The sequence below is a fragment of the Vigna umbellata genome, chromosome 1 (genome assembly GCF_029865625.1).
Source record: "Vigna umbellata cultivar VRB3 chromosome 1, Vumbellata_1.0, whole genome shotgun sequence".
Lineage (NCBI taxonomy): Eukaryota > Viridiplantae > Streptophyta > Magnoliopsida > Fabales > Fabaceae > Vigna > Vigna umbellata.
Window position 1 is genome coordinate 80,519,560 of NC_142165.1, and position 21,224 is coordinate 80,540,783.

Consider the following 21,224-nt stretch of genomic DNA (forward strand, 5'->3'; position numbering starts at 1 on the left):
TTGAGTGCTTTCATTATTTTTCTAAATCTTATTAAGAATATTTTAAGGAGTAATTTGTATTTATTATTCTAATTACATATGTTTATTTTAATTAGATAATTTAAGATTTTTAATATAAAAATTCAACTCGATTTGTCTGGATTTAGATTCAAACATAATCTAATACGTAGAAAAGTTTGTGCCTTATTATATTAAATCTGTTATTCTCGTTGTTCATTTATACTATTACACTAAATTTCTTATATAGTCAACAATTTAAGATGAATTTTCCTTGAAATTGTTTAAAGATCATTTTTCAATCAATTCACTCTCTTATTGATTTTTATTTTAGCTACTCTTTGTTTTACATTCCTTATTTAAAAAATAAATAAATGAACAATAATAGAAAGGTATTTATAGTTTTTTTTTTTATATCATATTTTATTTGTCCTTACCACTAAATTATCATTTAAGAAATATCTGTAGAGGGCAATCTTGATTTAACAAGTATAGTATATATTTGATATTTTACAGTTGTCTTATTTAGTCTTTAAAATTCAAGACTATTTTGATTTTGGTCCTTTATACCTTTAAAAGTAGCCTCCCAAAAAAATTTAAAATACAATTTTAATTACTAAACAGCAAATTCAAAAGATTGAAATAAATTTTTTATATCTGTTTTTAATATTTTACATTTAATATTTTACATTTAATATTTTAATATTTTTTATAGACTAAAACAATTTTTTTAATTTAAGCGACTAAATAAAATCCTTGTACTTTTAAAGGACGTTTAAGTTCAGTCTCACCTGATCACATTATCTAAGGTGCAAAGTATATATAAATATATATAAAAGAAAAGGTCTGTGGTACATAAAAAAGGGTTCTTCTTCAACACAACTGATGACTAACAAATATTAATTAGGGAGTGACTATAAAATTACAACTGCAATTTCCAAAGTTGCTCTCAAAATTCAAATAACTGTAAATAACACCATTGCACTGCACCAAAAATGGTTTCTTCACACACTTTCTCCTACTTATATTCAAGGGAAATGTCTATTCACAATGCCACAAGCATGGCCCCAAAAACAGTGGTGGCAAAACACCACAACAAATCAACTTGCTTGCAATTTCCAACACCAAAGCTAGTGTCACCTGCTGCAGCAGGAGGAGTTGCTTCAGCCTCAGGTACCTCACATGCTCCAAATGTCATGTTAGCCTGCAAAAATCCAAATTCATTACTCTATCAACAACCTCTAGAGAGGGAGAGGAAAATTTTGTCACATGTTGATTGCTGCAAACCTTGCAGGTGGCAATGTTTTCACATCCGCACACTAGATGACCATTAGCAACATCTAGTGCTTCCAAGGCTCCTGCTCCATCACTTCTCTGAAACATCAATGTAAGAAAAAGTTACTATGCTAAAATTAATAACCTATGTACAAATCAGTTTGTCAAAACTGTCATAAAATTTTAGTTTTAACTCTGTATAAGCTATTTTTATCTTACCAAAAAAAATCCCATTCCATTTTTTTTTTGCTCTTTATTAAGGAAAAAACTGGTACAAATAGTTGCTCGTTCTATAAGTTGAGAATACCAATCATGGCCAATATTGTAATACCTTGTAGAAGTCAGCAGCAATGAAATTAGGCCAACGTTTGCCAGCTGCTCCATAGCATGTATTGACCATATCAAGCAAAGGACTTGAATTGTCTTTGCAAGACTTGGTTACATCAGGAAGATCTCGAAAGAAGTTCACCAGAACTAATGATCTTGAAGTTGTATTCATAGATGATGACTCTGCACGATTCGGACATGAACCAACCTTCATTCCGCCATTTCCATCTGTGAACCCCATCAGTATTCGCCATTTTTAGTATGCTTAAGATTGGTTATAATTTAGTATGATTCAAACAAATTTACGATTTTTCGTGAAGTTTAATCAATAATAAAGTTATATTTAAAATAATGCCTTAGAGGGTGTGTCTGACATTTCTCTATCCATAATTTTATTTCCTCACACACAGTAAACATAAATTATAGGAACTTGTACTTACACTGGTTTTCTACTAAATATCGCCATTCATAGGCTATCCCTTCAGAAGATTCCTTGGATGCTTTTGAAGTGAAGACAACTAAACGCTGATTCTTCTTGATCATATCATCAATTGTTGGCCAGTTTCCACCATTTTTGGGCATTCTAGACACTGGAAACCAGTATTTTCTCAGTCCAGCAGCATCAAACACCTTTGTTAGGCCTTTTGGTGATGTAACGTAATCCTCAATGAAAATGGTAACAATCTCTGATGGGTTTGCCTCTAGAAATACTAGAATCTCTTTCAGAACATTAATGGCAGGTTGCTGTATTGTTCATATTTCAGACAACTATTGATAACCAGATTTCATGGTCACAGAAAAATACAACTTTTTAATTGCATTATCATTAATTCGTATCACCAACAACCAAGCTATTTCTTACTTACAAAAGCTGTGTAGTTGTAGCACTGACCACCAAAAGAGTGACACAGCCAAACATCATTCTGGAAGTCATACATGTCAAGCATCAACCCTCGTACTCCATTCTTCAAAACAAAAGTGAAATACAAGAATAAGGTGCCAAAATTCTAGAAGTGAAATCATTTTAGATTCCTTTTACGTGAAATGTGAAATGTAAATTAAAAGGGATAACTTCTCTTTCATCCAATTTGTACTATGTATCTTAGATTGTGGGAGTACTTTAAGAATGAGCAGTTCTTGATCTCTATAAAAATTGGTGAGTAATTCCCACCAAGTTACCAAATGTTGTCAAGTCAAGCTATTCAATGAAGTTATTTTCCTGTGAGAATACAAACAAGATGAGTTTACTGTTTCACTTGGAAAAAGGTTTGAACTTTGAGCCGTTCCTTCATCTCTGTTCTACCAACTCAAAACGTGTCGTTATAAAATTATTAAAAAATAAGCAGCGTTTCACACAAAGGCACTAACTAATCCAGTTAAACTAGAAACAGATTGTAATATTCAACCACAGGAAAAACAATCCTGATTGTTTAGTCAGATTAATATATAATTCCCTCATGTAAGACATTCTTTGTACCTAGGAAAACAGATAAAGCCATCCTCATCACTGGTGGGCTTGAACAATGCAAGCATCTCATTAAAGAAATTAAACTAGGAACCACTTGAACTATTCAACCGTGTAAACAAATTCTAGTAGTTCAATTTATTTAAAATACAAAATCTTGGCCTGTTTTCAATAGGGATTTATCCTGCAGCAAGCAACCGTATAGCCAACCACTTTCTAACTTTTCAGTTTTAAAGAATTGAAAAGAAACATAGTGGGGACCTTATGTTCTTTGCAATGAGCAGAAGGCAGAAACGTTACTCTCCCGGAATGTAGAATGGACACAATTAGAGACACGACAAAATGATCTCCAACAACTGCTTAAAGTTTCAGAAATCTTTTCTTTTCTTTACTTAAACTTCTCGGGAATTCAAAATTTTTCAAGTATCCAAATACCACCATTATATAAGAGCAATAAAAATAAAGTACAAAACCTAGACACGCTTATTAAATGTTTTTGGCATTGTTCTCTAAAGAAAACAAAGTTTGACATTTTAATCCACCAATTAATAAAAATCATTTTCAATATAAGTTGTTAATAAATTTATCTTATTTCAGATCATGTACAATTTATTATAATTACAAGTGTTTACAACCTATTTTCTATATATAATCTTTTTCATGACAGCTTTATCATTTAAGTGAATTAATAACATTATTTTGATAAATAATTAAATAAATGGTTTTCAATTGGTTGTATAAGTTATATTAAGTTGCCAGTGGATGGAAAAAATAAAGATGTAAGCAAGTTAATATAAAGTTTTATAATTAAAGAAAAAGAAAAACGATGAAAGAGAATAGAACCCACATTAAGTTGGCTAGTGATGGAGTCTTGTTGATTGGTGGGAGCAAGAATAACAGAACCCGCCATTGGTTTCTGACCCAAAATCGCAAATGAATTATGCGTCGTCAGCCATGAATACCGATTGAACGGCAACCCTTTTACCTGTTCAAAAACTGAAAACTTCATCACCAGCACTTTCAAGCCACAACACAACAAAACTCAAAAAGCCCAACCGCAATAAAAAAGGTGAGACCTTTGAAGTGGGGTTGATGGGTTGAATGCGAGTGCATCTTGGTCGCACGTTCCCATTGGCCACGCACGTTTCGCAGTGCAAACCCGAGTCGCAGTTCCTGTCTGCTACGCATGTTTGTCCTTCCTGTTGTGAAGAGTGTGGAGTTGGGAGACGAGTTTATCGAAATTAGAGGCAAAAAGGTTATCGAGAAGCATTGAAGTTGTTGGTTTATACCTTGAGAGCGAGTGAGGAGTGGACAAGGAGCAAAATGGCGAAAAGGGTTGTCGCAAGTGTTGGATTCTGCGAGAAAGAAAGAGGAAAGTGAAGTCTGTGTTTTGTAACAGAGGAAGAACAGAGGATGAGGAAGAAGGAAGAAAGATACCTGCATGATGATTATTTGTTGTGCTGATAGGGTGAGAGGAAAGATGAGATACTGTCGCCTTTATCTTCAGTTAGAGAGATTGAATGCGAAATTTGAATTCCAAAGAGTGTAATATGTGAGCAAGACGTGTGAGCTGAACGTGAACCTTTTCACAACATATTTATCTGTTATGGTGTAACTACTGATATTCTAACTAACCTACACCACTTTTATAAGAGGAAAATAATATGATTAAATGGAAACCAAGTATTAATAAGATAATGATAATAAAAATGATTTTATACATGTAAAAGTTATGTACCACTTATGTTTTGTCTGGATTAGGATATGTAATTTGAAACATTGTTTTGCAGGTGGCAGGAGGAAACATCAAGGAATGTAACTTGATTTAATGGAAAGCGCAGAAAATTTATTTATACATGTGATTAATTTGCTTGAATTAACAAGGGTAGGTACGTTGTATTTAATGCAATGTGAGAGCTAATGTTCGATGTAATTTTAAAAGAATATTTTTTATTAAAACAATTAATTCAGAAAATAATAACAATTTATTTATTAAAAATATTAATCATTTAAAATTACTGTTTATTACTTTTTTAATAAATAATAAAGTTAAAAAAAATTAAACATCAGATATAGTAATTTATTAATCAATCTTCCTTAAATTCATTATGTTTTTTTTCATCTCACACTTCAATTTTTCTTTTAAATTTTTCATACAAGTCATCACAAATCAATTAAACTACATGTTACTATAGGCCCAATTATGATCGACCGATAAGGGTTGTAAAGAAATGAGCTATAGACGTTCAAGAAAACGTCTTGGAATCGCTCGATTCCGACAACCGTCGGCTACGGTCGAGCGGTTAAGATTTGGATTAATGACCATTTAAGAGGTAAATTAATTAGTCAGATTCAAACAGAGGTTTACTTTCGAGATAAAAGGGGACTTTTTGACTTTTGATTACTCATAATATACCTGCTAAGAAAAATTCTGACTTGAGGATTGGAGTATCTTCTGCAGGTCACCCTCATTCGGTGTTTGGTTAACTGGAGTTAGGAAAGGTAGAATGCTCGGCAGAAAGACGTTTGGTGGAGATCCTCGTCCCATTTCAGCATAAACACTACATATACATAATTCTTACAAATCATTTCGAATCAATTCCCATAAATTCTTAAATCAATCTCCTTACCCTCTTACAAATAGTAAATAACTTCTACCCAACAAAACATTAGAGAGAGAAAATACAGGTACAAAGTGTAAATTAAATACTTTGAGAAAATGCTATATATACTAGTTGTGAGTAATATTAGGTAAGTGTTACATAATTGTGAATCTCTATAATTTTATATATGATTTTTGTTAAAATTACTTTTTGTTATATAAAATATATAGTAGGTATTACTTTGTATTATGACATTTAAGTTAAGTTCATATTTTAAAATACATTAATCATTTCTCACTATATAAAAAGTACTATTAAAAAATATTGTTAAGAATATGAATAATTTTAGATACGATTATTATTAATATTTATCATCATTATACATACAGCCATTTAAATGACATTGTGTTATAAAGTACTAATAAAATTTATCAAAAGAGATTTTGTTTATTTTGTGTGCTAATTTATTAATTTATAAGACAAATGTACACATGATCTTTAAAATTATTTCTTACAAGGTCAACCATTTTTTTTAGAAAACTAAGGCAATATAGTGGTTATAAAAATTAATCTTATGTTTACATCAAACTTTTTTTTAAGAATGTGTTTAAAATTTTTCTATACAAAAAAAAACTTTTCTGAAAAGATAGAATAAGAGTCTTGCAAAAGCATCCAAGTTGTTCATCATATACTTTAAATGAAAGTGGAAAGTAACTTTGATAAGTCAATGTTATGTACAAAAAAAAGTTGTGTAAAGAAATTATGTATATTTAGTGTTGCATAAAAAACACTTAATCATATACATTGTCTGACGGATAGACCATAAATAAAGAAGACAAAGACTCGTAATCCTCACAACGACTCTAAAACCATTTGCAAAGACTTTTTTCTTTTAATCTTTATATAAAAAAAAATCTTTGTGAAGAAGATATATTGTTGGTGCTTTCAAGCAATCTTAAGTCTTTTATGTGTGAAGAAGAATATTGTTTGTATTAATAGTCATCTACTCAAACTTGTATTTGTTTTAGGATGTTAATCACTTTTTGCTTGGAATGGTTGAGTTCCAAAGTATATTCAATCTTAATGCATTATTAAAAATATACCGTCTTAACAAAAATGATGACATTTCAAATAAAACTCATATTTAGTTAGGGATAACTAGATATAAAGAGTACTAATATATATATATATATATATATATATATATATATATATATATATATATATATATATATATATATATATGTATATTCACTATCAATTATTTTATAGTTATATAATTATATTGATTTCACATGATAAAAAAATATTATTTTATACTTGTTTCATCAAAATATTAATGAATTTGGTCTTAAATGTTAAAAAATTTAGTCTAAAATATAAGGAATGTGAAAAGCTAAGCATTGAATCTTGAAATTTGTCAAACATTAATAATTTTAAATTAAACAATAACCACTAAAATATTAATAGTTTTTTGTAGGACTAAGTTTCTTAATTCATAAAAACAACCTTTCCTTATTCATTTTCTTCCTTTTGGTGAGTGCGATTCTCTTTTTTTTTTCATAAGATTAACCTGTTGCTTGTATTTAGGATAATGATACTTGACAACATTTTTTTTATAACATTTTAACATTATTTGTCATTTTGTGATTGGTCCATGTTGGTGTTTATGATTATTATTATTGATTGTGGAGTAATTTTAGAGACATGATGTTAAAATATTGTCAAAATATCATTATCCTTGTATTTATCTCCAAGTAGTTACATAAAGGGAGTAATTGTATCCTTCTTTATTGTTGCCAGATTTTCACCTTCTAAATTCCTATATGGTTTTTAAAATTTATTTTTTAATAGGAGCCCATAATTTTGTAGTAGGTTATTTATTTTTTGTACGTTGGATGTATGATTAATTGTGTGTTTTGCTGTGTTGTTAGTCTTAGTTTACCATTTAATATTTAATACAAGAAATATTTAAAAATAAATATAAAAGGAGATAATACTAATAATTTATAATATTGAATCTTGAATTGTCCAGTTGGACAATTTAAGAAAATTAATAATTCTTTTTATAGTTTATTAGTGCATATAATTTTTAATATAGATGTCTTAATTCATGAATATATTCAATTGTATTTTGCAATGATCTTCAAGTGAATATTTAATTATGATTTATAATATCAAAATTTCATGAAATTTAAGATATATGATTTAAAATTTACATGTACAATAAACTAAATTTCGTGTAACCATTATTATTATTATTATAATTATAATTATAACCATTATCATTATTTTTATTATAATATTATTATTATTATTATTATTATTATTATTATTATTGTTGTTGTTTTTTTTATTATTATTATTTATTATAATTATTATCACTGAGTTTTTATGGTGAATTCTAGAAATCGTATAGATTAATTGAACACAAATAATAAAACGCTCTTAAAAGACATAAAATTTAGTCTTTATTACAAAGAAGAAAATATATGAAAATGAATTCTCATGAAACACGAAAAACAATTTATTGGAGAAATTAGTAATGTATTATTGTATTAAATGCATGAGTTGAAAGTTAACTTAACATGTATGGAGAATAACAGGCTCCATTTCCCTTTGTAATGCAAGAATGTCTCGAGCTTATATTTACACCTGAATTCAAAGAATGAAAAAGTATCATATATCTCATAGTAAAAATTATTTCATTCTAATCTCATTCTTTATTTAATTTAGACACGTTAACATAATAACAAAATAATAATAATAATAATAATAATAATTATTATTATTATTATTATTATTATTATTATTATTATTATTATTATTATTCTTTGTTAGAAATCTTCTAATAACACTAAATATTTTTTCTGGTTTTTATAATTTTGGGAATGGGAAACAAGAGAAGCAAATAAGAATTGGGTTATTACTAAAGATTTGGGTTAAATATGTTTTTAGTCTCTTAACTATTAAGAGTTTTTGGGTTTAGTCTCCCTTCCAAACTTTGGTTCACTTTGATTTTTGTCCTTAAAGAAATTGTAATATTTCGTCCTCCATGACCAACTTTGTTAATTTTTTTTTCTGAAGTGGTTAATGGTATGCCATGTGTAAGACCAATTCTAATTTTGTTTCTAACTATAATTAAAATTAAAAGAAAACACAATAAATTGTAGGGTCAAAAGTGGAATCCCTTCTCTTCTTCGTTCATGGATTCATCTTCTGGGAATACTCTTTTCTTCTCCATCTTCAACCAACCATGACCAATTAACGTTCCAAACCAATTTCAAGTTACCACCCAAAACCCAGACATATCCAACCTTTCCCATTACTACGCATTAGAAAACAATCATACCAAAACATTCCAGTTTTAAATGTATAAACCCAATACAGGAACATGTATCATATCATTCTTATCTTCTCCCTAACCCCTATACAATTATTGAAGTACTCACTATTTTCATTTTATAAAAACACATTTAACAAACCATCAATCCGTTCACAGTTAGAACAAAGGACATAGGTGAAACTATTATCCAATCAATTAACCCATCAAGATAAAATAACCCCCCAAACCTGGACACTTTGCTCTTCCTCACTGTTTTACCCTTTCCACTAGGTTTCGTAGCTTCACACATTTCGCATTCCAGTTGAATAACTTCCTAACTTGCAACTCGTGCCTCATAAAATCTCTTTCTCACTCTTAAGTTCTAAACCTTTGCTTTGATGCCTCTAACCCTCATTTTCTTGCCCTTTTATAGGCTTCCTCCATCACCCCAAACACAATTTTTGAACCTTAGAATTAATTCCTAGGATTCTTCTTCTCCTTTACTCCTTTGAAACCCCACCTTCCTTTCCTTTAATTCCCATTTTCATTACTCTTCAGAACAATAAAGGTTGTTGATCTCCCTCACACAAGTGATTCCTTTACTCTAGGGTTTTGCTAGTCTTCTCTGGAGGCACCGCCTTCAACGATGTGCTCAAGAATTTCACTAACCGCGTTGCTTACGTTCTTCCTGTTTTCGACGATGGTGGTAGTACTGCGGAGATTGTTCGTGTTCTCGGTACAACGCTTTGTTAATTAATAATTATAGCTGGAGAAGGGGGAAGAAATGTGGAATGCCCTCCACCCTAATTTTTGGGGGAATAGGTTTAGGAAAGAGGGAAGGAAAGAAAAAGTAAGTGAGAGTGGAAAATATATGATAAATTTTGTGATTTGAGTTGATGATAGATGAAAAAAAAATGAGGTCAAAATGAGATGGAATCATGGTCACAAGAAAGTAAGTGTAATAGTTGGAAATGGACTTGGTGTTGGCCATGACTGGTTGAAGATGAAGAAGAAAAGAGTGTTCCATAAGATGAACCCTTGAGCGAAGAAGAAAGAGATTCCAGTTTTAACCTTACAATTTAATCATTTTTCTTTTAATTTTAATTAGAGTTAGAAACAAAATTTGAATTGGCCTTCCACGTATGTCAGAAAAAAATTAACTGTCGTTGGTCATGGAGAACAAAATATTATAGTTTTCTTAAAGACAAAGATTAAAGTGAATCAAAGTTTGGAAGAGGAACTAAATCTAAGTAAACCAAAATTTGGAAGAGAAATTAAACCCAAAAATACTTGATAGTTGAGATGCTAAAACATATTTAACCTGAAAGACTTGTATAAAATTATTCAGGAGATGATATACTTGTCTGTCCCTCATAATTTAGTAAAATCTAAACTTTTAGGTGAACTTAAGTTTGTGAAGTGAATTGTTTTGATATTCTGAAGTGAATTAATTCACTTTTCATTTATATCTTGAAATATAAATAGGGTGTTGACTTTAAGAAAAAAAAAATATTGAAAAGTAAAATTAAATGCTTTTATAAATGAAGTGAATGTTAAGTTCAATTTTTTGAAAATAAATCTTTTTATTATTTTTTAAACACTTTTTCATAAAAGTGATTAATTTTTAATAATGAACTTTAGCAAACATAAAATAACATAATTCAGACTTAATTCAATTGGAACATTGTTAAACTAAAAATGGTAAAAATTATTAGGACAACCATAATCAAGATTACGATATGCTCATCAATTTTATTCTTGTATTCTCAGTTTATTTAATTATTTATATCTCTAAACAAAAATTCCAAGGATAAACTTTCGTGACTAAGATTCATTTGAAGAATGCTTGATTTTAAGCTAAGGGGTAAAAAACTACATTGTTGTAAACAAAAAAGTAAATCAAGTTTTAATTCCAATAAACAAGCAACTTCACATCCATCACATACCCTTCTAGAAAAACTTTCAAGTGAATTTTAGATATTACATTAACTTGTGTGAGTTTATGATGCAAAAATTTGATATGTTTGTTATACGAAAAGTATGTTTTACATAAATATACTTATTTTAAAAATAACAAAGTATGATACGTAATATATGTATATTGAAAAATTATAAAATTTTTAAAAAACATAATAAATATATAATTATTATTGTGAATCCAAATTAAAATCAAAGCGTATGTATTAAAATTTTTAACATAATCTTATATATTATTACCACTAATATATTGATTTATATATTAGATAATTTATTGATAAATATTAGTAAAGTATCCTAAAATTCATATACGGGGATATACGTCGATATGAATATACGTCAACTCAGATACGTGAGACAAATTAAAGCATATTAGGTGCGTGAGAATAGACAAACTTCTAAAAAAATATTTTTAAGAACCATGATATTTTAACAACTTTTTGACAACCGATTATGAGTCATTATTTTATTAGTTCATATATTTGAAACAGACTAATGACGTGCTATCCAGATTATTGTAAAAAAAGTCGTTAAAAGAGAGTTTTTCCTAATTTGAAGTGTGTTATCCTTCATCACATGTATAAAAAAATAACTTAAGTCAATTCATTGGTTGTATCCCTATACCTGCCACGATGATTGCAATGAGCTTGTTTATGTCTGAAGCAAGTTTTCATTTGCCACGTCTAATGCTTGAGGAGCTCCACCACCGTCACTTCTCTGGATGTTTCAGCCACGTATAAGTTCCATTGAATATATATATATATGAATATGTAGCTTATAATTGATGCTATTAAGGAAGTGGTTTTCAAAGTGCTATAAAATGTTTACCTTGTAAAAGTCAACAGCAACATAATTAGGCCATCGATTACCTGCAGCAGTGAAGCACATATTCATCATGGTCATCAAAGGAGAAGAGTTATCCCTACATGCTTCCTCAGAATTTTTGACATTTCGAAAGTAGTTCATTAAGACCAATGACTTTGTTGTTGTGTTCATTGGAAGTGATTCAGCTCGATTTGAACAAGAACCTCCTTTCATGCCATCATGTCCATCTACAATATTATCAAAACTGGTATAAATTATTAGACCCATTTAATTGTAGAATTTGATTCCGAAAGAATGTGTGAAACTCACAATGATTTTCGACAACATAATTCCACACAAACGCAATTCTTTGGTAATCCTCCTTAGTTGCATTTGAAGTGAACACAATTAACCGATGATTCCTGCGTATCATTTCTATGACTGTTGGCCAATCACCACCGTTTTTGGGCATTTTCGACACTGGAAACCAAAATTTCCTCAGCCCAGCTGCATTAAAAACTTTATTCACACCATTTGGCGATGTTACATGATCCTCAATGAAAATGGTGATGATTTGTGTTGGGTGTGTTACGAGGAATGCCCTGATCTCTTTTAGAACATGAATGGCAGGTTGCTGTTAAATTGTACCTCGTATTTCAAAATTATAGGACCCTTAAGAATGTCAAACAAAGACATGTTTAAGCATTACCAAATCAAACAACACTTTAACTTTGAAGAGTGGTGATTGTGAAATTTTTACAAAATGCCTTACAAAAGCTGTATATCTAGAGCACATCCCTTGACATAGCCAAACGTCATCTTTATAATCACTCATGTCCAACATCAATCCTCTTACACCATTCTGCAACCAAAAATGTCTGACAAATACTATGAGCATATGAAGTTGTCTTGAAAATCTGAAACGATATTCATCTGATAATCATTACTGTTTTTGACATTTACTTAACATACCTTGAGTTGGTCTGTAATGGAATCTTCTTGGTTCATGATGGCCAAAATTGGAAAACCGATGCTTGAATTCACTCCCCTCCATGCAAACGAGTTATGAGTTGTAAGCCATGAGTAATGGTTGAATGGAAGATCCTTCACCTGTACATCATTCACCATACTCTTAGTTATACAAAATTTATTGAGAGGTACAAAACAGGTTGATGAACATGGTAAGGACCCTTAAAATAGGACTTATAGTTCGAATTCGTGTACACCGATTTTTCGAGTTGCATTCTATGCACTGCAATCCCATGTCACAGTCATTAATGTCTCGAGAACATGTTTCTCCCACCTATTCAAGCAAGTTTCACACAATAACCATGATTTTCATAAATCACTGAAAGCATTGAACATATATATAACTGTAACTAGAACATGTTTACAGTTATTTTTATGAAATGTTATGAAAATACAAAATACTTATAGTTACCATGAGAACGATGTAGCAAGCAAATACAAGACTTGTGCTGATCAAAGTAGCGATGAGAAGGTAGTTCTGCAAAAGAACAAAGATGAAAGTTTGAATGTAAAGCAATATGCAGAGCAGAATCTTAACATTGCAATGTACCTCCATTATTTGCTATTCTATGCATTACTTACGCAACCAACCAATTCATATATATATATTTATTGGAAATGAAACTTCATATATTTGAATGGCTAACATATATTTTAATCATATTTCGATTGTCGGATAACATTAATTTGTCTAAAACAGTTCCAAAGGGTTATGTAATTTAGGAATGCTTTGGTCTTATCACATAGCAAAAGTACGTTCAAAAAATATAAAACAGTTGAACCAAACAATAACGTCATGATGGTGACCCAAGAATAAAAAGAAAAAAAATGAAAATGACTATAAAACGTGCATTATTCAATTATTATCATATGGCAGTTCTACAGCCTAGTATTATTGCAAGATGTTCCTCTTACGGGAATAAAAAACAAAAAATAGAAGTGGCTTATGCAATTGTTCCTAACTCGATTATGTAGAATATACTAATTAAAAACGAATTATTATCACCTCTATATATATATATGGATAAAATTTTAAAAATGTTCTAAAAAATCTTGTTTGTTGCAATGATGTGTTTATGTATTATTTATGTTTATATTCATGTCTTCCTTTTCAGAATAAATGTTAAATTGAAAAAATAAAAAAGAATTGTTTTTCTATCTCTGCGTTTAAATAATACAATATTCATCTGTGTAGAATGTTCACAAGAAAAAGCATTTTAGATTTGATCAGATGGGTGAAGAAAACAGTAGGATTATTAAGCATGATACGTTCAAGAGGAAAAGAAGAGTAAAATGTAATTTGAATATTAGAGTTTTAAAGGAGAGAAAAGGTGTAAACAAATGCTCAAATTAATTATATGCACCCTTGTATATGTGTAAGTTTGATATATTAATTAATTAACTAACTCTTAAATATTAAAATTTGAAATGTTTAACCTTTGAGAATATAGATTAGCCATTGAAATTATGATTTTACTAGAAGATATATTACCGAAAGAGTTATTTGCATTAAGATTTTGTAGAACAAGGATGGCTATTTTTGACAAACAAAATAGTACAATAATTTCGTTATAAATGTTTGATTGACCAAAATCGACAAACGTTTAGCTCGAAGATTCAATTACGAGGGGACGAACAATTATTGTTTGCAAAATAATTAATAATATCATAATTAACATGTTTGGTTATAAAAAAATTGAATAAAATTGAATGTCCTTGTGATTTTGGTATAGCTTATAGTAACAGGTTTATAGTACATTTTCAAAAGACTTGTTGGGCCAATTTAGGTAATTTTAGTCTTTGGGTCTAGAGGGCTGATTTACTTGTGTAGTTTTTTTTTTCAAAAGAAAAATATTTTACAATCATATAAAAATATAAAAATTAGTTTGTATAAAAGTTTATGTTAGGGGCATAATCTATAATTATCGTTTCTATGAATTAAAATATCATCTATTATTATTTGATATTTACTATATTTATAACGTAAGGGAACCTATAAAAAATATGAATTAATTTTAAATCTTTATTTTTATTTTTTAATATTTAACTTTATTCTAATATACAATACAGTCCAGATAAACTAGAAAATTAAAAAAGAAAAAGAAAACAATGAAACTCGTGATGGTCCTGGTCACTGTGCATTAGGGGCGTGGGATTATATTTTTCATATTGAACTAAATTAAAGAGTCAAGAAAAAAAATTGTGCTAATCTAATTTAAATTTTATTATCTATCATTTGAGCATGACTCATAATATACGTAGCAAGTAATTGAAATTAAGATTTCTAATTTGATTTAGCAACATAGAAATAAAAGAAGTTGTGAAAGAGTTTATACATAGTTATTTAATCTCGTGAAAATTATTTATGTTTAAAAGAAACCTGGAGATAGTCTTTGTTTGAGTTGAGAATATATACAATATATTTTACAATTTTTTTAACCTATAAAATGAGGTTATGGTTAAAACTTTAGGTCCTCTTAATTAAAATTGTGATACCAAGTTAAAAACAATATTTATTAAAGTTGTGATAACAAGTTAAAAACAATATAGAGTTGAATATTTTTCGTGTTACTATCACTAGTGATTTACTTCACCTAATTTATTTTTGATAATGAATGACTTCATAATAAAAAAAATCACACTAACCGTTTTATAAATAAAAAAAAATGATTTATGTCGTAGGTTTGAGTATTTGACGTGAAACATATAATTTATGTTGGATTTTGTAGTGTTTGACATAAATTATATATTTTACATTGATAATAGAAAGTCTGATGTAAATTTCTTTTTATAAATTAAAATCATGGTTCCTTCTTCTTTTTTCATTATAGAAAAATAACGAAAATGTTTTTGCGAGTTATGATCGATCTCTAACAACCAAATGATGGTGGTTTAGGGATTCATTTATACATTTTTGTTGGCTTTTGCTACTCTTTCCATTTTCATTTCTGACCATATATGGGGAAGTTTAATCATAAATTTGCATCAATGTTCTTTTTATTTGGTTTCTAATGTTTATTTATAAAAATATATTGTGTAGTAAAAACTTTAGGTTCTTTTTACCACATTTAAAATCAAAATCGAACTTTGGTTCTCACGTTGTTTCATTTCTATCACTAAAAAACCTATAATAATATAAATAAACAGATATAACTAGTATGTAATTAAAGATAAATATAAATAAATATAAGTAGTACATAATTGGATATACATATAAATAAATAAATACAATGAGATTAGGAGCGTCATTAACATAAATATAAATAATACAAATATAAATAAATAAATATAATGAAATTAGAGACTAATATATTAAAATTATTTTTTCCCTCTTTTCTCCTCTTTCTTTTACTTTTCTTCTCTTTTGATTTTCTTCTCCATGTTTTCATTCTCTTTCTTCCCTTTCTCCTTATCTTTTTACGTAAATCCCTCCTATTTATAGCCATACTTAATTTTTTTTATTTACTTTCATTATAGGTATTAATTACTTTCAGATTTTTAACCAAGCACGCTTATAAATTAGTACGAGATAAGCTCCTACCCCCTTCCATTTTTTTTTTCTTTATGTTATTTAAAAATAATAACAAAATATTTATATAATTTATAAAGAGTAGAATGCTTATGTATGAAAAATATTACATTATAAATTTTTATATGTTATAATAAGTCAAGTGGATCGAGTCAATCAAATTACACTTGGGATGATATACTCATAACTAGAAAGAATTATGTTATGGCTATGACCTATAATTTTGGTTTAGTGGTAAGTGATTGATTCAACAATTAGTATTAGATTTAAGGTTTTAAGTTTGATTTTCACTGAAAAATTGTTTAAAGAGAGACTATTTCATGTTCCATATATATTTCTTGGTGTAGACCAATGGGTTCATTCATAATCAAAGAATTTGATTTCTAGTAAAACAATTGTAAAGCAAAATTTTGTTATAGAATGCATCAATTTTCCCATGGTGTAGGTCAAGTGGGCCAAGTTATAATCAAATCATGACATTTAAAATGGTACACTATAAAAAGTAGAAAGAGGTGTGTCCTAACTATTAACCATAACTTTTGGTCCAATGGTGAACTCTCAATCCAATAAAAACAAGTAACAACAATAATAAGTACTATTTCGAGAGTAGTCACTCTCGAAGTACCTGAAAAACACTAGAGGGGGGTTGAATATTGTTAATGACAAACTTTTTGCAACCCTTCTAATATAGTACATTATCGAGCTCTAAAATTTTCTTTTAAAAGCTTAGACGCTTGACTTGATAAATATGAATAAACAATAGTAGTTTTTGTCGTGCTATTCAGAATATATCTTGCAATGTTTTGTAAGAACTTCCTTTATGAAAAATTATTGTTTAGCTTAGAAGATTATTGTGTTTGGAAGTAAAGCACAACTGTAGGTTTTTGTAAGAAGATAGTTTAGATAAGAGAAGAGATAATTGCCAAGTGTTTTTAAAGAACTTCCTTTATGAAAAATTATCATTTAGCTTGGAAGATTGTTGTGTTTGTAAGTAAAATGCAACTACAGGTTTTTGTAAGAGGATCATTTAGATAAGAGAAAAGATAATTACACAAGTGTTTTTATATCGATTCGCTCCAAGTAAGCTACATTCAGTCTCCTCCGCAGAAGAATTCCACTATATTTGCGGGTATTTTAAAACTCGAGGGTACTTGTGGATACCCGGAAATATATAAAAAAAGAAGAAGATATTTTATAAATGTTTAACATAAAATATAAATAAAAGGGTTAAATATGTTTTTAGTCTTAAACTATTATGCGATTTTAGTTTCGTCCTTCTCTGAAACTTTGATACACTTTCATCCCTCTCCTTTTAAAAAGTGTCATGTTTACTCCTCCATGACTAACAACGTTAGTTTTTTTCTAATGTGGCTAACGGTGTTCCATGTGTTAGGCTAATTTGAATTTTGTTTCTTATTGTAATTAAAATTAAAAGAAAAAATATTAAATTGTATGGTCAAAATCGGAAAACCTTCTCTTCTTCGTTCACGGGTTCACCATGATGGGGGCATTCTTCCCTCTCTATCTTCAAGGCAGCCATGGCTAACATCAGGTCCAACAGTCATGAGCGGATCGAGATCCTACAGCTGCCCTGCGTCTTGAAGAATGAGGACGAGAGGAGCGAGATCTCCTTCATGAGATGGAGGTCCACAACATCGAGGTAGTGTGAGAGTTTCTCTTGCAGCGCGAGGTTCTTGGCAACGTTGGCAAAGGGGAAGGCGGCACGGAACATAGCTCTGTCCTCGAGGCAAAAGTCCTCCTTGAAGTAGAGCGCAGGGACCTTAGAGGCGGCAACGACATTGGCGAGGTCGTTGATTTGTTCCTTGGAGGTGTGGTTACAGATGTCCTCGAAGCGATGGTAGGTTTTGGCGATAGGAATGACGTAGTTGTGGAAGTCCGATTGGGAAACCTCTTAGAGGCAGCCTTGGCAACAACAATGGGAGCAAACTCGGGCGTATGAGAGGCTTTGAATGGAATCGGAGTTTGATTTGGAAAAAGAAGCAAATGAAGCATAATGTCATCTTTTGGACTAAATTTCCCAAATTCCAGTTTTCCTTATCCCAATTTCATGGTGGAAGTTTGTCATGTTGAAGAAGTGCTTCTTCACCATCCATCAAAAATGGGACCGCACAAGACGCCCCAAATTCTTTTTGACCAGACCACTCCATTGCTTGAACCCACCTTAAATTCCCTACCCAAATCACAGACACATTAATTGTTTGTTTGAACTCGCATCATGTTTCCAGAATCACATTCAACAATCAACTGAAGTGATTTTAGATAAATATATGTTCATTATTTTCATTCTAGATTCGTAATTTAGTTTTGAGGTGAAATAATGTTTTTATAATTATTATGTTGGGAAAAACAAGTATATTGAATTTTACCATGAATTAGTAATAGAAACATTCAAATAAAAATTTTTGAAATTAGTTTTGAAAATGCTCATCAATTAGTCTAAGAATTATATTTGTTGTGATGTAAGCATGCATGGTGTGATGCGTAAAAAAAAACCATGCAAGTGTGAGCTTTGCTGATGGGGTCTTTCGGGTCTTTAGGGGAAGAGGTTGAACCCTCTTATGAGTTTTTCTGTCATGATGTTGGCCATGACTGCGTTGAAGATGGAGAGGGAAGAGTGTCCCCATGAGGATGAACCAGTGAGCAAGAAGAAAAGGTTTCCAATTTTGACCTTACAATTTAATATTTTTTTTTTTAATTTTAATTAAAATCAAAAACAAAATTCAAATTAGCCTTACACGTGGCACCCGTTAGCCACGTCAGAAAAAAACTAACTCTGCTAGTCATGGAAGACTAAATATGACACTTTTTAAAAGAAGAGGATGAAAGTGTATCAAAGTTTCAGAGAGGGACGAAAACTAAAATCGCATGATAACTGAGGGACAAAAACATATTTAACCTTAAATAAAATTACAAAAGAAAATATAAAATATAATATAAATTAAATTAATTATAAAATAATATTTAATTTAAATTAAATTTAAATTAATAAAATATAAATTAAATTTTTATATTAATTTTTTCCAGATAATGAATACTTAAGTGTATGACTAATATGATATCAACTATCCATGACTAATTTTATCCGGATATTTTTGCCATTGTAGTGATATATTCTTGATCTTTGATTAGTTATTATCCAATATAATCATTAGTTTCGATGCTTATTAATGTGTAATTAAGATGTTAATGTGTAATTAAGATGTTAATGTTTTATCTTTATTATTAGATGTTTTCGATAGCCACTTCGACTTCATCTGTCGATGATGGTGTATATGATACACATTTAATAAGTTTATGAATTATTTAATGGGTTTTCTTGACTTGTATGTGATTTTTTCATGTTAATATTTGTACAAAATATTTTATTCAATATTGAATTTTACTAATTGATAAATAGAAGTAAAAGAAAGAATAACAAGCAATATATTATTCTAGAGCATGTAAGAATTATAGAATATTGTGATTCTCAACACCTAAACATGAAGAAGCACAATAAATATGTGAACACTAAATATGTGGTTTTGGCCAGGGTGACAAGTATGAGTGGATGTGAGTTTTGACTAACTTCATCCTCGTTTTTTAAGTAAATTCTATATTGATTCCTGTCTTTACACTCAACGTGTATAAAATCTATATTTCATTCTAATGTACATAAATATAATTATAACTGCACTCATATCAATAAATATTCATTAAATATTTCTTTTAGAGAAAAGTTAAAAACACAAATTTCTTCTCTTCGATATCAACAACAGTGAAAGAAAGTTTATAATTTTATAAATTTTAAAATATACTAATAAATTAAGAATGTCTAAGAAATTTAAATCAAAACGAATGTATAGATAAAAATCAGATGGATATATATATATATATATATATATATATATATATATATATATATATATTCTTATCCTTATATCAATGTAAAATATTGTAGTATCCTTAATTTATCTATAAATACAAATTTACTTTATTCTTAATTTTGAGTGGAAGGAGATTTAGAATATTAAGATCTGTGAAATAATAATAAATATATTTCTATCTTCCAGTAGAGAACCATTTAGGCTATTTCACGTATAATAAATATATTTTTATCGTTATAATCACTGCGATAATAAGAATAGTAATGAGAAAAAAAAAACACTAACGAAGATAACCTTTTTAATTTAGTTTTTTTTTTCTAAAATATAAATTTAAAAAACAAAAACCGTTCTATAAAAGTAGAATTGAATTTATTTTTAACGTAGTTTTAAAACACTTTGAGTCCAATTATTGAAAATAAAAAATAATTTAATTTTGAACGCCAAAAACAGATAAGAATAGCTGGCACACATGCTGTCAAATAGCAGTAATGTATTTTATTGATCCGGTCTTCTTGGCATTTTTCTTTCCCCAAACAATTTGATTTTGCACACTAATCTATATTAACATTTCTTAATTCATACTTTAATATTCACACTTCGAATTGCTTTACTGAACTTCGTTAATTGGCAAATGAATAATGAAGTTTGTCCTTTTCTTTCTCTAATTTTTTAAGGAAATATCTATTCGCAAAACATGTCTCCAAAAGATGCTCTCAAAATAGAAAAGATTACATTTTCCTTTTTAATTCAACTAACAGTTTACTATTCATCATTTGATAAGAAATAATATATAGTATTTTAACATCCTTATTTTATTTAACATTTTAAAAAAATAAGTGAATTATTTGTTTGTTTTTACCATAGTTTTCACCAAAGACAAACTTATTGAAGTTAAGTTGCACACCTATAAAAATAAGTAAATAATTTAATAATGCATCACTAAAATCTTAAAATGATAAATTAATGTTCAAATAATCGATATGCTTATATCTGGATAAGTATACAAATG

General features: G+C 29.0%; 2 protein-coding genes across 2 annotated transcripts; both read right to left on the reverse strand.

Moving 5' to 3' along the window:
- Positions 1 to 808: 808 nt before the first annotated feature.
- Positions 809 to 4,633, reverse strand: LOC124821637 (PI-PLC X domain-containing protein At5g67130-like). Its single transcript, XM_047293554.2, has 9 exons — positions 4,502 to 4,633; positions 4,354 to 4,419; positions 4,141 to 4,263; positions 3,912 to 4,049; positions 2,466 to 2,564; positions 2,040 to 2,343; positions 1,604 to 1,827; positions 1,285 to 1,371; positions 809 to 1,201 (listed from the first exon to the last, which is right to left on the reverse strand). The coding sequence occupies exons 1-9, from the start codon at positions 4,505 to 4,507 to the stop codon at positions 1,043 to 1,045; spliced, it is 1,206 nt and encodes a 401-aa protein (XP_047149510.1). The 5' UTR covers positions 4,508 to 4,633; the 3' UTR covers positions 809 to 1,042.
- A 6,903-nt stretch (positions 4,634 to 11,536) lies between these two features.
- LOC148206546 (PI-PLC X domain-containing protein At5g67130-like) lies at positions 11,537 to 17,871 on the reverse strand. The gene is made up of 8 exons (XM_088108054.1): positions 17,803 to 17,871; positions 13,215 to 13,280; positions 12,963 to 13,076; positions 12,746 to 12,883; positions 12,546 to 12,635; positions 12,104 to 12,407; positions 11,798 to 12,021; positions 11,537 to 11,686 (listed from the first exon to the last, which is right to left on the reverse strand). The coding sequence occupies exons 1-8, from the start codon at positions 17,869 to 17,871 to the stop codon at positions 11,621 to 11,623; spliced, it is 1,071 nt and encodes a 356-aa protein (XP_087964180.1). The 3' UTR covers positions 11,537 to 11,620.
- Between the last annotated feature and the right edge of the window lie 3,353 nt (positions 17,872 to 21,224).